The sequence below is a fragment of the Diceros bicornis genome, chromosome 5 (genome assembly GCF_020826845.1).
Source record: "Diceros bicornis minor isolate mBicDic1 chromosome 5, mDicBic1.mat.cur, whole genome shotgun sequence".
In the NCBI taxonomy this organism is placed as follows: Eukaryota; Metazoa; Chordata; class Mammalia; order Perissodactyla; family Rhinocerotidae; genus Diceros; species Diceros bicornis.
In genome coordinates, this window is record NC_080744.1 from 1,318,358 (window position 1) to 1,333,448 (window position 15,091).

At 44.9% G+C, this 15,091-nt stretch overlaps 1 protein-coding gene across 1 annotated transcript in view; it reads left to right on the top strand.

Annotated features, from left to right (window-relative positions):
• The window catches only part of PYGL (glycogen phosphorylase L), a 34,473-nt gene that overhangs the window by 10,928 nt on the left and 8,454 nt on the right, over positions 1-15,091 (top strand). Inside the window, exons 5-10 of the mRNA XM_058540584.1 lie at positions 5,269-5,400; positions 8,611-8,722; positions 9,051-9,133; positions 13,611-13,754; positions 13,967-14,059; positions 14,776-14,922. Of these exons, the coding sequence (XP_058396567.1) occupies positions 5,269-5,400; positions 8,611-8,722; positions 9,051-9,133; positions 13,611-13,754; positions 13,967-14,059; positions 14,776-14,922 (711 nt within the window). The remainder of the gene's footprint in view (positions 1-5,268; positions 5,401-8,610; positions 8,723-9,050; positions 9,134-13,610; positions 13,755-13,966; positions 14,060-14,775; positions 14,923-15,091) is intronic.

The following is a 15,091-nucleotide window of genomic DNA, read 5'->3' on the forward strand; positions in this document are numbered from 1 at the left end:
TGAGTGTTTGTTTCTTTATCTTTGGTAACTCCTTGAGTCTGCGGTCAGCCCTAGTGTGGACACTTCTACCTGTTGCTGAGTGGGGTTGAGGCTTCCTCTCTCCCTGTCTTTGTCTCAAGCACACACACCATTGACACAGAGATTCTGGCTTCAATTCCAGAAAGCTGAGCCCTCTGAGCCCCTCCTACAATTCCAAGAGTCAGACCGAGGGTAGTGTGCTCAGGAGGGTTGATGGGGGGGACCGAGGCTGGAGCTAATCCCAGGGGAGGAAGGATGGGAATAAGCTTAGTGTGGCCGCCGTCCTCTTCCCCTCCCTCAGAATGTAGACCCTCTGGGCCCAGGAAGGAAGGACCTAAAAGGTTCAGTGTGACAAGAGGCTGCATCGAGGAAGGTCTAGGAGAATATTGGGAACACAGTGAAAGACACACTTCCACGTTCGTTAAGGACGGTGAATCGTCAGCTGTTCCTACAGAAATTAGGAGGCTGCATTGTGTAGAAAAGACATCTGGGCCCTGATTTGGGATCTAATTTCTAATTGGAGGCTTTTGCATCTCCTTACCCTCATGAGGCATGTTGCCTCGATCGGATTACCTCACTTCTCTGAGCCTTGGTTTTCTCCTCTGCAAAATGGAGAGACCAGTTTCACTGAATCATTATGAAAATATGCAAAATGTCTGGCACAGAGGGGCACTCAATAAATGTTAATTTTGCCTAAGAAAGGGAGGATAATTCAATAAATTGTGATGTAATAAAATATTAATGTAGCCATTAATATTATGGTTTTGATTAATTTTAATGAAATGGGAAATGGTTTATGCTAGTTGAAAACAGGAGGTATAGAACACATGGATGGTGTGACCTATGCAAAGGGAGCCAGAAAGATAAGGAAAAAGTGCTAGAAAAAAACACCTCAGTGCTTCAACAGTAATTATCTCTGGAGACAGGATTACAGGTGACTTTTACTGTCTTCTATTTGTTCTTTTACAGGTCTCGTATTCCCTAAGAAATGTGTATTTTATAATAATAAAAAGTTATAAAAGAGAAATAATTGGTCCCCTTCCCCAGTGCAGTAATCCAGGGTTACGTGGTGGCAAGCCTTCCTGAGTGGGCACCTCCATGGTGACCAGCACGGTGACACAGCCTGACCACGCAGCACGTGGCATCCATTTACACTCTCTGAAAGTATCCCGTGTGGCATTCATTATACCCAGAATGTTTAAGGATTGTGTTTCTCATGTTTTAACTACTGTTCTGAGAAAGATTTAAAAGAAACTCAGTAAATCAAGCACAAAAATCTTTTTCAAGTGCATTTTCCCCAAAATTTTATGAAAAGTCACTCTTTATTAATCACACCTGCTACCTTTGCTGCTTTTAAATGGCCTTTATTCCAAGAAACCATCCCTCTCTCTCCTATCAGACCAAGAAAGTATTTATTTCCAGGGTTCTTAAAAAAAGAGACCAAATGGCCTCTGCGAGTCTCCAGTGCTAGCCTCACCAGCCTCATCACTTCTTTCATCATGACTTGAGATTGAATCAGAAGGACACTGAATTTTATTTGCCGCATCCATTGTTTACTGGGATAAGATTTTAAAGCGCAAACATAAAGTACATCAAACCATGAAAAAGAAAATTTTCCATAAGAAATAAAAAGCAGCACAGCAGGGTGTGGTCAGCCTCCACTAACGGCAGTCACCTTGTCGCTCTCCCAGCGCAGTCACATTGTCGCTCTCCCAGCGCACTCACCTCGTCGCTCTCCCAGCGCAGTCACCTTGTCGCTCTCCCAGCGCAGTTCCGTTGTCGCTCTCCCAGCGCGCTCACCTCGTCGCTCTCCCAGCGCAGTCACCTTGTCGCTCTCCCAGCGCAGTTCCGTTGTTGCTCTCCCAGTGCACTCACCTTGTCGCTCTCCCAGCGCAGCCACCTTGTTGCTCTTCCAGCGCAGTTACGGAGAAGGCTGCTGCAGGTTGTTCAAGAGGGGAAGATTTTTAAAGGTTGATGCACTTTTAATTTTTGACGTCTCTCTTCAAGGAAGATTTGCAGTAATAAAGTGTGCATTGTCAACCCCTCAAAGGAAAATAATTTTATTGCTAAAATTCTTGACTTACTGTGAACTCTAATGGGGATCCTGAAACCTTATCGGTAATGGTCCTCTATGAAAATAATCGGCCACTGGGAGGAAGAGGGGAAAGACGTTTACAACCACCTCACGTTGATGTTTATGGTCACACACCAAATGCTGAGGAGAGAGGCTCAGGTGTCTTGGAGTTGAATCAGAAGTATCTGCTGGAATCTTCTCCCTCTTAGAACCGTGCAAAGCCTGCTCTGACTAGTCATGCACACCTCACGTTACCCAGCAAGCTTCCGGTTACCACTGGTGAATTCTTGGTGTCCCCAGAAACGTTTTTCAATTGTTTGTACCATCAGAAAGCAGAGTTTGTTGACTGCTCCTCATGTTTGCTCACTGGTTCTCCATGTGCTGTGTATCCTGCAGTTGAGGGAAAAGCATTTCTTAGAATTCAGTCCCTGATGGAGTCCCTGAGCCGACCTCTGCTTGCGTCTGGCTGGAACACAGATTCCAGTGCGTAAGTCCTCCAGGGAGGTGCAGGGTCCAGGCTGCCGCCCATCCAGACTGGCACCCGCTGCTCACCCCACAGACCCACGCTTGCTTTGTCTCAGCCCTCTCTCTGGGTTGTTGAGAACCAGCAGCCCACTGGGTGTGGATGAAATCTCCCCCATCTTGACGGCCCTTCACATGGCTCAGTGGGTTAGTGCCTTCACGGGCCGCTGGCTACATGGAAATCTAAATTTACAGACCAGTTTGTTGGTTCCCAGGGAGAAAGCAAGGTAGGAGGAGTTGACACTCGGTAACTCCTGTGTAACTGTGTCCTGCAGAGTCTGTGGGTTTAGTGGGAGCGGCAGGGAGCGGTTCTCGAGTTCTCTTCGATCTTCTCAGACCAGCTTGTGGTTATGAAATATCTGTTTTTCAATTTACCTTAAAAACAAGCTTTGTGAAATTGAGGGAATTATTAACTGATTCCTTGCTGAATCAGGAAGAGACTCAAAATAAAGGTCAGCAAGCTAGGAGTTCTTCTGCAGAACTTAACTCAGTGAGATTAACATCACCATGATTTGGCAGGGAAAAACTACACCAACGTTTGATGGCAGGGAGAGTAATCAGCTGACTGGTCCTTTGTCACTTACCAGTGTACCCTCAAAAGAACGAATGTGGCCTCTGACCACAGGAGACGGGAAGCCCAGAGTCCACACTCTCTCTAGAAGCCTTGCAAGCTGCTCGAGGGCAGAACAGCGTGATCCTGCTGCGTGTCTCTGCAGGAAATATGTTGTCAGCCCTCCCATGCATACGATTTTTGAGAGGAAACCTGTTTCTGCCTCGTCGTCCTCCTGTGTCATGTCACACAACAGTCCTGAGCACTGAAGTGAGGCAAACGGGCCTCCCCGGTCTTTCCGGTCTCAGGAAGCAGTTTCACATCGGCCAGTGTTTTAAAACCCCAAACGGCCCTTGCCTAAGTGCAGCAGAAAGTGTTTTGTAAGTCAGGGTGTTTTGATCGTTCGTGGTTATCCTCATTTATTTGTCGTAGAGTTTTTAGTCATCAACACAAGCTAGTGCACTCTAACTGAACTAGCTTCTTATCAATTGTAAAACTGTACCATTTCCATATTAAAGTTTTATTTTTTGTTCTGTTTATGACTGACAGCAGAAGTCTCAATTCCGAATCACAGTCGCTGACTTTGTGTCACCGTGTAACCCCTGGGGACTTGTTAAAAATGCAGAATTTCAGACCCTTCCCCAGACCGACTGAGCATCTGCATTTTCACAGGAGCTCAAATCCAGCTCCAGCCTGCCCCAGACTTCATCCTGCACGCATCCTCCTGCCTCGGGCAGCTCTCTGACTCCCAGGTCTTCTACCTAAACGTGTTGTTTCCATGTCTCCCTTCCATTCATCGCTGTGCTGGTGGTTCATGTTAATAGGCAGCTTACTGGCTTTCTTGATATGAAGTCATGATCAGTGTTCCCATAAGTGAAAGTGTATTTGCTGGTCTGGTGGTTGACATTAATGTTTTGTCTAATATCTCAGAAGACAGTAGCTGCATTTGTTTCCCTCCACACTGTGCCTGGGGAAGGCGTTGACCTCATGTTTAGGTGACGTGAGCATCCAGCATGTGTCATAATTCGTAAGCAATGTCTTCTTAAACTAAAGCTGAGTTTTCTAAGAGGGGAGGGTAAGGAATCAACCGGTAAGGGAACCGTATTCAGGGTAATCTAGTTGACAAGGGTACTTTGTACTAAAAAACCTTACCCTTCTCTTCTTGTCAGAACACAATTGCATTTTTTAATGTATATGTAATATTTTAAAGGTTTCGCTAATAATATCTTTACTTTAAAAATGCATCCCCCCCAAATGTGTTTTTTGCATTCTTATTTTCGCATTTTTGTTTGTTTGCAAACCAGAATTCATTTGATGTCCAGGATACGCTAAATACAAATTATGATTTAAAATTTTTTTTAAGAAATATTGATGATAAATTAACACAAATACATGGGAAAATGTTGAAATTGTCAATAAAATAAATTCCTTACCTTTTAGTAGATGTTATTTTCAAAATAAGCCATAATTAATAGTTCATTGTCAGATCAAAATTACACAGGGATTAAATTAAACAGGGATGACAAAATGTAATAGTGTTCTGCACCTGTACTGAAATAAGCTTTCTTAAGGGAGCTTTCTCCGAGTGGCATTTCTTGACTGATTCTGTGCGTTCTAGGCACAAGAATCTTACTGAAAGCCTCATGTAGGACCCCACAGGTCTGAGTATCCAACTATAAACATCTCTGGGGAGGCCTCTGTCTTTCCCTCAAACTGGACAGCTGGTTTCACAGACGTGAAGACCCAGGCTCTGGAACACGCAGACCTATGTCAGATCTTAGCTGTACCGTTTACTGTCTCTGCAACTTTGAGCAAGTGACCATTTCCTCATCTTTAAAAAGGGAAAACTCATAGTTCCCTCCTGTAGGTTGCTAAGGGGATTCAGTGCAATGATACACATAAAACACCGAGAGCAGTATTAGCAAGTGTTGTTGATTTAGGCTGTAAGACGGTAACAAAGATGAGTTGAAATTGACAGAGCCAACACTCTTTCTTGCCAAAACAGTCTTGAGTGATTCAGTCAAAATGATTTAAACTTGCTGTAATTGAAGGTCTAGGTCCACATCTCCTGAAAAATAGATGCTAAGCCGTGTCCTTTTTGCAGGTGGAAGAGGCGGATGATTGGCTCAGGCATGGAAACCCCTGGGAGAAGGCTCGGCCCGAGTTCATGCTGCCCGTGCACTTCTACGGGAGAGTGGACAGCACCGAGGCCGGGCTCAAGTGGGTCGACACGCAGGTACTCAGTGTCCTCGCACCGGGCGCTGTGTGTACAGCACAGCGAATACGAAGCTAGAGTATGATGTGTGTGTGATATCGAGCGTAGTATGTGGGAACAAGTCAGCATATTTTTATAAATAAATCTGTTACCTCTCTTAGTGCAACCCACTCATTTTGGAGCCCAGGGGCCGAGGCCAGGAGAGAAGTGACTTCCCCGAGGTCAAGGAGTCACCAGGGTCATTTTGCAGTCAGCTTTATCTGAGATTAATCAATCCTATAATCCCAGCATGCTTAGCTCTCCAGCTTTATAGCCAGTTGTTGATACCGAGATTGAATGAATTTAAATGTCATTCCTCACCCCACCACCATAGGTACATTGACTTGTAACTTCTCAGCAGTAAATATTTTAGAACTGAAGTATTTATTCAAAGGATTACCAAAGTTCTTATTCATTGCAAAGTCAAGAAAAATAATGCAAAATATTGCAAAATATCCTCTGCTATTTTGTGCCAAATCTCTTCTAGAGAAATAACGCTGGTGTCAGCCCCAGTGTACGGAATTCATGGGCATGGGTTTATCCTGCCGCTAGATTTAAGTAGTTCCCTGTCGTCGAGTAATCCACTCTGCAGCACCCCCAGAGGTGGTTTGTGCTGTGTCTTCACACTTCTGACAAATAACCCCGATTAACTGCTGGATGCATTGTCCATCATTGCAGGCTCCACTTGAGAAATCTGTTTAATAAATATGGTCTCAGGCTGGAAAAGATGTATCACTGGCCATTCTTTAAAAGCTTAAAGGAAATGGTAAAGACAGAGTAAATGTTGTTCTTATATAGCAAAATCAGGAGTGAAATTCAGTGTTGTAACACTAAATTCAGTTAGTTTGTGGATTATTCTCCATGAATAAATGCTTCATTTTATCTTGGAAGAACCAAGACCCATCTTATAGCTGACCTTTAAACTGATGATTTATTCTGCTAATCCACATAGAGCTATTCACAGTTCAGAAAAATAAGACTTTTTAAAAACGGTTTTCCTATCTGAACATAAATTTATTCAGCATATGAAATAACGGATTAGAAGCTAAAATAGGTCATTATAGTGTAATGATATAAGGAATAAACTAATAATGTGATTTCAAGATAAGTTCCTCTCTCTGTCCTTTTTTTGTTTGGGTTAAACAGTAGACCACAATCCAAGTTGCAGCTGGTTACAGCTATGATCGAGAGAGCCACAAACAAATCAATCGTTAACATGCCCATGGAACTCACACGTGGATTTGGTATTAAACTGGCAAGTGTTTGATATAGATTTTGGTGTCTGAAACTTCCGGTGACTTCTGATCTGTTTAAACACATGCAGTTGACACTCAGTCCTGGAAGGGTCTGTTTACGCTGTAGGTGCCCCTGTTGAGCAGTCTTGTGTTTACAAAGTCCCTCCCAACATGTTCATAATATATCCAGAAATTCAGTTAGAGAGAGTGTGCTGTTCTGTGCCCACAAAGGCAAGGTTATGGGGCAGATGTAATACAAGGTGAGCTGACCCAAGCCATGCAGAACTTGATGGGTTTATGAAGCTATCACCTGGGTCAGCCCCAGACTTGTAGCTAGTAGGGTTAGAGAGCATGAGGTCAGACATGGTGTGTGCACGTGGCAGCTTCCAGTAAACTGGGCAATTCGTGTCATTCTTGTGTCAGTTCAGGTCCTCTGGGAAGCAGACCCCAGAGAGAACTAGAAGTGCAAGTGACATATTGGGGAAGTGCCTGTGAAAGATGAAGGGGCGAGGAGATGGAAGAGGTGTGAAGTCTTTCAGACTATAGGGCAGGTGTGGCACCTGTGAGGAGAACAGGGGAAGGAAGGAGGATTCTCAGGAAGAGCGTCCACGTGCAGCTCAGAGCCAGCGGCCAGGCTGATGGAGCCCGAGGTTGAAGGCTGCTTGTGAGAGGAGTCCCAGCTGTCTGGCTCCCGCCCTGAGGGGAGCCTCCTGGAGAAAGCAGGCCTTAGCTTGAGCCCCGAGGGAGCAAGTTCTGCCTGAAGGTCTCTAAAGGGACATCTGGGCCTTGTGCTTCCCTAGCTGCCTCGATTGTGCTTCCCCAGCTGCCTCGATTATGCTTCCAGGGTCAGAAGGACAAATCATGTTTGAACCAGACTCAGTCCCACTCTGTAAACAACTTTTCCTGATTGATCACAACTTGCTTTAAAAATCTCCAGAGGCCTTTATTTCCCAGTGACAGATATTCAAAGAAGGGTGATTTGTCACTTCAAGGTCGTGGTGTTGATGAAAGCATGACTGAACATATGTGATTGACAGGCTATGTGCTTCATCCTTCAAGATTCCGCAGACCAAATTACAGAGGTTTGTTTAGGTTTCCACCCTACACTGCCCGTGACCTTGGGCAAGTCACTTCTCTCGGCCTCATTCTTCTCATGTGCAAAATGAGTGGGTTGCACTAAAGGATCTCGAGCATCCTCCAATTCAGTTAATCTGTCATTCCCCTTCCTTAGAGCCAGACTCTGATGAGGTGGGGAATAGAAGTGAGTCTTTTCCCGCATAAATTTTACATTCACGTGAAATACATGTTCATATTCCTGTTCTTCTCTATTTCAACGACTGTCACAGAGGTTGAACTGGATTTTCCAAAGCTCACCTCTTGGACCCATCTCAGCTAATTATCAGCTGATTCCTCAGATCACTAAAATAACTCTTTTTCATCAACTTTGAAAAACCCAGCATAGCATTTTAAACGTTGTATGTAATAGCCTATCTTTATGAATGTTTCCATGGATTTTCACCATATTTGAACTCAGGTCATTGATGAACCTACACTAAATGTACCCTGCTGGCTGTCTTTTAGTGGGTACAGGTTCACATTTGTCACTGTGTTTGCACATCATATTTTATTATCCTTAGAACAATGTCTCGATCTAAGAGATGAAAGATCTGAATCCAGATCAGGGCAGGGACACAAAGGGAAGTCAACACGGCAATGGTGTAGAGGACCATTGTTCTGGATGGTTCCAGCCTTCCAGATTGTTCTGGTGGGAGGAGGAGCCACATGGCCCTGACACCCCCTCCAGCCCTAGGATCCTCATCTTGGTTTAGGCCTCACACAATCTGAGTTGACGATGGAGCCAGGAACAGAATTCCGGGTGCCCTCTCCCAGCCCCGTGTTCAACCTGCGTCCTCGCATCTGGGAAACAGTGAGCAGCTGCTTCGGTTTCATCCCCCAGGTGGTCCTGGCCCTGCCGTATGACACCCCGGTGCCCGGGTACATGAACAACACCGTCAACACCATGCGCCTCTGGTCTGCTCGGGCGCCGAACGACTTCAACCTCAGAGACTGTGAGTGCAGCGTGGGCTCTCCTTTCTCCCTGTGTGTGTTTAATCTTTTTGATCGCTAGTTGGAACCAAATTGAGCTTGAGAAAAAAGGCTTGAGTTTCTGATCTGAACTCTTCGGTGGCTAAGCAGGCATTTTTTGGAGCAAGTATGGAGGGCGTCTTTAAGGCAGGCCTTCAGTCGGGCCCCCTAGACTCTCATGTGAATCGCAGCGTGAAGGTTTGCTGAAATCCTTGTGGGTGTTGTGGGACACAGCAGCATCGGGTGAGATCGGGGGCTTCGAGAACAGTGGCTGGTTTGTCTATTAATTCTTTCCTCTGACGCTCCCCCCAGTTAACGTTGGAGACTACATTCAGGCTGTGCTGGACCGAAATCTGGCAGAGAACATCTCCCGGGTCCTCTACCCCAACGATAACGTGAGTGACCAGACCTGCTCTCTCAGTGGGAACACAAGCAGCTTGTCTCAGAAGCGCCTACATGGTAGCTCTATAAAGCGTATCTTTAAAACTGATTTTTTTCCCTTCAATGCCGAATCTCCATATCTCTTCCTAAATTTTCTAGACTTTTCCTCCCACCCAAGTAAGGAAAACAAATTTGTACAATTCATGAAATCAGAATTGGTGTTTTGCCCTTGGTTAGTGACCCCATGACTATCTGGGAGGTTCTTTATGAGAATTTCAAAACAACACCTGGAGATAAAAGATGAGATGAAGCACTACTTCCTTTCCCAACAGAAATTTCATCCAGAGTCAGAAGACCCTGGAGGTTTCCTGCCTGGCCTCTTCCCCTGTGGACAGGCTCTTCCCAGCCTTCTGCCCCCAGGCGAGGTGGGGTCATGGACCTCAGGGCAGACCGGGGAACAAACACTTGTTTCTTATGCCACTTATTCATCTCTTTAGATTTCTTCTTCTAAGTGATTATTCCTAATTTTACACTAAAAATAGTTTAGCTAAAAACAAACACTTGGAACTGGATCTCAGATGACTGCAATGGATTCTTAGTTGGTTTAAATATACTTAGCTCTAACTTCTGTGTGGGTGAAATCATTTTCTTGAAGCAATAATGGTTTTTTAAATAATAATAATCTCAGAAGCAACCACATTAGTACTCTGTGCTGCAAAGATGGCACAAAACAAGGATGTGGGGACCAGAAAATAAATGGTCCTTACGACCAGATGTACACTTGGTGTTAAACCCGAGTCTCTAAGGAGGATGAAGTTTGTTGCAGCATTTTCAGGAACTTAACGGTACATGTGATTTTTCCTTTGGGAGAAACATTAGGACTTCGGTACATTTCAGAGAAATCTCTGACCCAAAAGCAAAAGGTTGTTGTATTTCCTGGCTTCCAAGTCTGGGGCCATACTGCCTCACCCAACCAGCCTGCAGGATTATTTAACTGGAAGGGACTTGAAGTTCCTCCTCTATCTTCATTAAGGACCAAATCTAACTTTACTTGGAAATAACCATCTACAGCAATTGACAGCGTGTCCTAGGTTGGCACAAGGGCCAAGGTGACTGAACTCGCTGGGTAGGAGGTGGCTCTCAGGGTCGTGCTTGTTGTTAAGTCTGAGTTGGTGAATCATTTTTGTGCTGTAAATACAAGAACACCTCCATTCCCTCTCCTCAGCGTGTCCGCGCCCTCGTCCAGACCTTAGTCTCTCTTCTAAGAATCTGCCCTCCCTCTGCAACTAGTTAGATATTTGTTTCCTTGCTTAAAGCTCTTTAAAGGCTTCCAATCACCTCTAAGAGGAGTACAGAATCTTAGACGTCTCCCTGCGCTCCTCATCAAGGTGGTCGTGACTTCTCTGCCGCATCCCTCACCATCTTGCCCTGGCCCGTCAAGGTCCCAGCAGTGCATGACCCTTGCCCTGTTCTCTCGCCTCACGCCTGGCCCAGGCTGGGCCCAGGCTCACTCTGCCTGCAGGGCACACTCGGCGCCCGTCTGACAAATCCTACTCGTCTTTCAGGGCTCAGATACAGAATTACTTCCCCAAAGGACGGTGTATAAACGTAAATAGAACCTAAGTTTTTTAATAAAATTATCACATTTTATTTAAAGCCTTGTTTACACATCTCTCTCTTCCTACTAGTCTGAACTTCTTGAGGTCAGCAATTACGTTTAATTAATCATTTTATTTCTACGACACTAAAATTCCATAACTCAATAAATGTTTAAATTCATTTTAGTTGGATTTATAGTGCTTATTTTTAGAATAATGATTTCATTATAATTTTTACCATGATAAATGCTATTAGAAAAAAAATATAAGCAATATAAAAAAGTACCAAGAAGAGAGTTGAAAAAAAAAACCATTCCAAATTCTACCTATGAATTCCCATTGGTGATATCAATCCAGAGAGTTTCCTATTAATGACTTTTAATTTTTAATTTGGTTTTTAAATTTTTATCAGTTATACATGCACATAGTTTAAAGAGAAAAACAGTTCTAAGAGGCTGTATAAGAACAGTCTCCATTCCCCGTTTACCAGAGGCAACTATATCCCCTTGCTTTATTTGATTTTCTGGATACTTACTTCCATATTTCTAATAACATGCTGCTATTGCTGCTTCTTGATTTTCCCGTTTTTACAGTTGTTTGTTGACTCCCCACTATGAAGGTGAGAATATAACTCCTTCCTCACACACACTCCCACCCCCACCACACAAACCCGCATTTCCTCTCCCCGTTCTCTCCACATAATCCCATCATCATTTTCACTGGCTCCTTCATCAGCATTTAAATTATTTGTTGGTGGTGGTGCTGCCTCCCAGAGCCCCATGGGCAGCAGAGCGGAGCCTGCCCGGTCTTTGTGCACCATCCTCTCACCGCCAGAGCCGCATCAGATGATGCTCCGAAGCTATTCATTATTTACATTGTTATTGTGACCATGTAAATGCCAGAGGCAGCTCATCTGTGCATGTATGTGTCATCACATAATGAAGATTTTTCCTTTCCTTAAGGAGTTTTTGTTTCCTGGATTAATAATTGTTTGTTCTGTTGGTTTGCTTGGTCTTCTGAGTGCTTTCCCTAATGTAGCCTACACTCTGCCTCAGCTGTAGAAATTGCCTCTCGATGTGTTCAAGCGCGCTAGGCGTTGTGTTAACCCGCTCTTTGTGAAAAGCCGCTCCTGGATCTCTCTGGTTGGCAGCCCCTCTGTCATCTTGAGATCTTCCTTCCCCGACAGTCTAGGACCCCTGTGCTCACTGACTTTCCGGGGTCTTTTGTCTCCTGGATCTCGTGTCTGTCTTTTTGTCGTTGACTCCCTTGTCTTGGTGATGCACGTTCTCCAGGGGCATCTTGGGAGAGGATGTCTGTGAGGTCAGTATTTTTTCAGACCTGCTTATTGGCAGATGTCTTTATTCTGCCCTCACGTTGATAGTTTGCCTGGATACAGAACACTCCTATTGTTTTTATTGTCTTCTAGTTGTCAGTGTTGCTGAGAAGTGCAGTGCGATTCTGATTGATCTTGCATATGATCTTGCATATGAATCCTGCTGTTCTCCCCTCTCCCTTCTCCCTCCCTCAAGCTCCTACGTCCAAGTACTCCCACCTAATAAAGTTTTAGGGGGTTGCTTTGGTCTCAGTCTGTTTTTACCCCTTGGGCCTGGCCACCCTTCAGTCTGGGAACACAGGACTATGGTTCTCTGAGAAATGGTCTGAAATTATTGAACATCCTCCACTGGTCCTTGAGTTTTCTTACATTTTTTCTTGTACTTATCACCTCTTCATCTTGTTGCTTAGCTGAGAGATCACCACTCTCTCTTCCAATCTTCTCTTGGGTCTTTTTGGCTATCGTCTTTTAATTTCCAAGTAATCTTTTTTCTCTGGATATTTTCTTAAAGCGTCTTATTCTTAGTTCTTGAATACAGTGTCTTCCCTCATCTGTCTGAGGATATCGATAGTATTCCTGCAATATTCTTTTCTCTAATCTGTTTCCTCTAAGTTGGCTTTTGTTCATTTATTATTTTGACCTCTATCTTTCTTCTACAAGCTTTTCTTAGATGTCTAATGACTCTTAGCTACCCACTAAAATTTAAGAGAGGGACCCACGACTTTGGGGAGCTCTGTACACTTGGTGGCCTTGTCTATTTGGGCTTCACTGTATTGTGATCTGGTGAGCTCCTCGCGTCAGTGTCGTTAGGGCCTCCCTCTTGGGCTGGTCAGATTCCCCAGAGAAGACTCTTGCAGCTTCTTTCCTGGTGGAATGAACGTTGGCCGCCTGTGTTCTGAAATTTGGGAGAAGGCGGCTGGGAGTCTCCACATTCAGTCCCTAGACTTGCACTTAGCCCCTCCCCCCATTTTCAGTATGGGCGGGTACCCCTGCCTCCAGCTGTACCTGCAGCCCTCCAGCCCAGAGACCCCTGTTTCACCATCTCCAGAGGATACACCTCCAGCTGCTGCCCGAGTTGGGGGAGGAGATTGCTCAGCTGGGCACTGGAGATGAGGTCTGAGGCCGCCTGCCTCTTAGACAGGCTCTGGACTACCTTTCGCGCTGTCTTCACCCCTGCTTCCAGAGGCACCCGGTGCTGCCAGTTCCTGAGCCTTTGGGGGCTTTGATGTACTAACTGAGTTGCTTTTTGGCTCTTCTCCACTACCAGGTCAGCATGCAGCCTTCCTGGGTCTTCTGGCGCACTTACCACTTCCCCATCTGTTTTCAGCTTCTAAGAAGCTGTTGCTGCTGTCTTCTCTCCCGTTCCCTTCATCCTTTATCTCTATAATCCCTTTACTGTCATTTAGTGGCATTTCAGGAAAGAGCAAAGGTGAATGCTTGGTGTTCAACCTGCCGTCTACCACCAGATGGAAGTCCGTTGGGCTTCAGACTTAACGTTCTCTGGGCAGGAGACACCAGGCGGCACTCCGGCCGTGCTCACTCAGTCTCTCTGGCTTGAAGTTTTTTGAAGGGAAGGAGCTGAGATTGAAGCAGGAGTATTTCGTGGTGGCTGCTACATTGCAAGATGTCATCCGACGTTTCAAAACCTGCAAGTTTGGCTCCACTGGATGTGCCAGGACTGCGTTCGATGCCTTTCCAGACCAGGCAAGTACCCCATGATGAAAGCAGGTGGGGACGCCTGAGGGGGTCAGGGCTGCCTGTCAGAGTTAGTCCTCTCTCCTAGTGCTGAAAAAGTTTGTGGGTGTAGCATGCTAAGGCGTTTTGCAGGAGGTGGACATTTAGTTTAGTGTGTGAGGACAAGGAGGCCAGAGCCGGGCGGTCTGTCACCTGCACGCCGATGTCTTGTCCCCACATAGGTTGCCATCCAGCTGAATGACACTCACCCTTCACTCGCCATCCCTGAGCTGATGAGGATTTTCGTGGATATTGAAAAATTGCCCTGGTCTAAGGTCTGTATAGTTTGGCTTCCTTTTCTTTTAATTAATCAGAATATGTGCAGTTAAAAGCTTTTGCCAAAAGCTCCTTTTATAGTTTTTCAAGTTAAGTTACTGTTGCTAACTTCCAACAGCTAAAGGTGAATTTTGCCGTGGTGCAGACACTTTTCTGTCCTTACTGCTTTATAGGGAGTAACACCAAGAAGTGAACAAACACATTCCTAATGGGACACGGCTCTGTAGCTGTATTGAGGCTTATACTGTGTTTACCATTTTTGTGTCTAAAGGATTCTAAAGTAAACTCTCTAACCTCAGAATACAGCTAACTGAAAGGATCCCCATCGCTTTGCAAGTCAGTATTTTAAACACACTTTGTGCCTTCTCAGAACATTACTTGAGTTTTATTCCTCAAATTTTGTTTATTTAATAAATAAAAGACAGGTCAGGATAGTAGAGAAGATTTATCAGCATGCCGTCTTCAGTTTTATCAGTTTTACAAATAGCTGCTTTTTTTTTTTTTTTTTTTTTTTTTTTTTGCAAAAACTGTTCCCAGTTCCCTGGACCGTTTGGGAACCTAGTGGAATGGAGTGTGTCTAAGTGTATACAGGCAGACAGAGCTGTCCTATGCAGACAGGCGGGAGCTGAGGAAACGTTTGGCCTGTGTGATGGGTGTGCACCTTTGGGGCAGCCTTTCTTGCAGAGGAAAGCAGCTAACTGCCCACTTCCATCAGGCGTGGGACATCACCCGGAAGACCTTTGCATACACCAACCACACAGTGCTTCCCGAAGCCCTAGAGCGCTGGCCTGTAGAGCTGGTGGAGAAGTTGCTTCCTCGACATTTGCAGATCATTTATGAGATAAATCAGAAGCATTTAGACGTAAGTCATTTTAAGAGATTCTTTTGAGAATGAGGTCTTGAGATGTTAAGGGTGGCTACGTGTTCCCTCTTACCAAACTTCAGACCCAAATGTTTTTCAATCATTGATCAAAAGTATTCGAGTCTGGGTGGGGCTCTGTTAAGGAATCTTTGTGAAAATACTAAAGTGG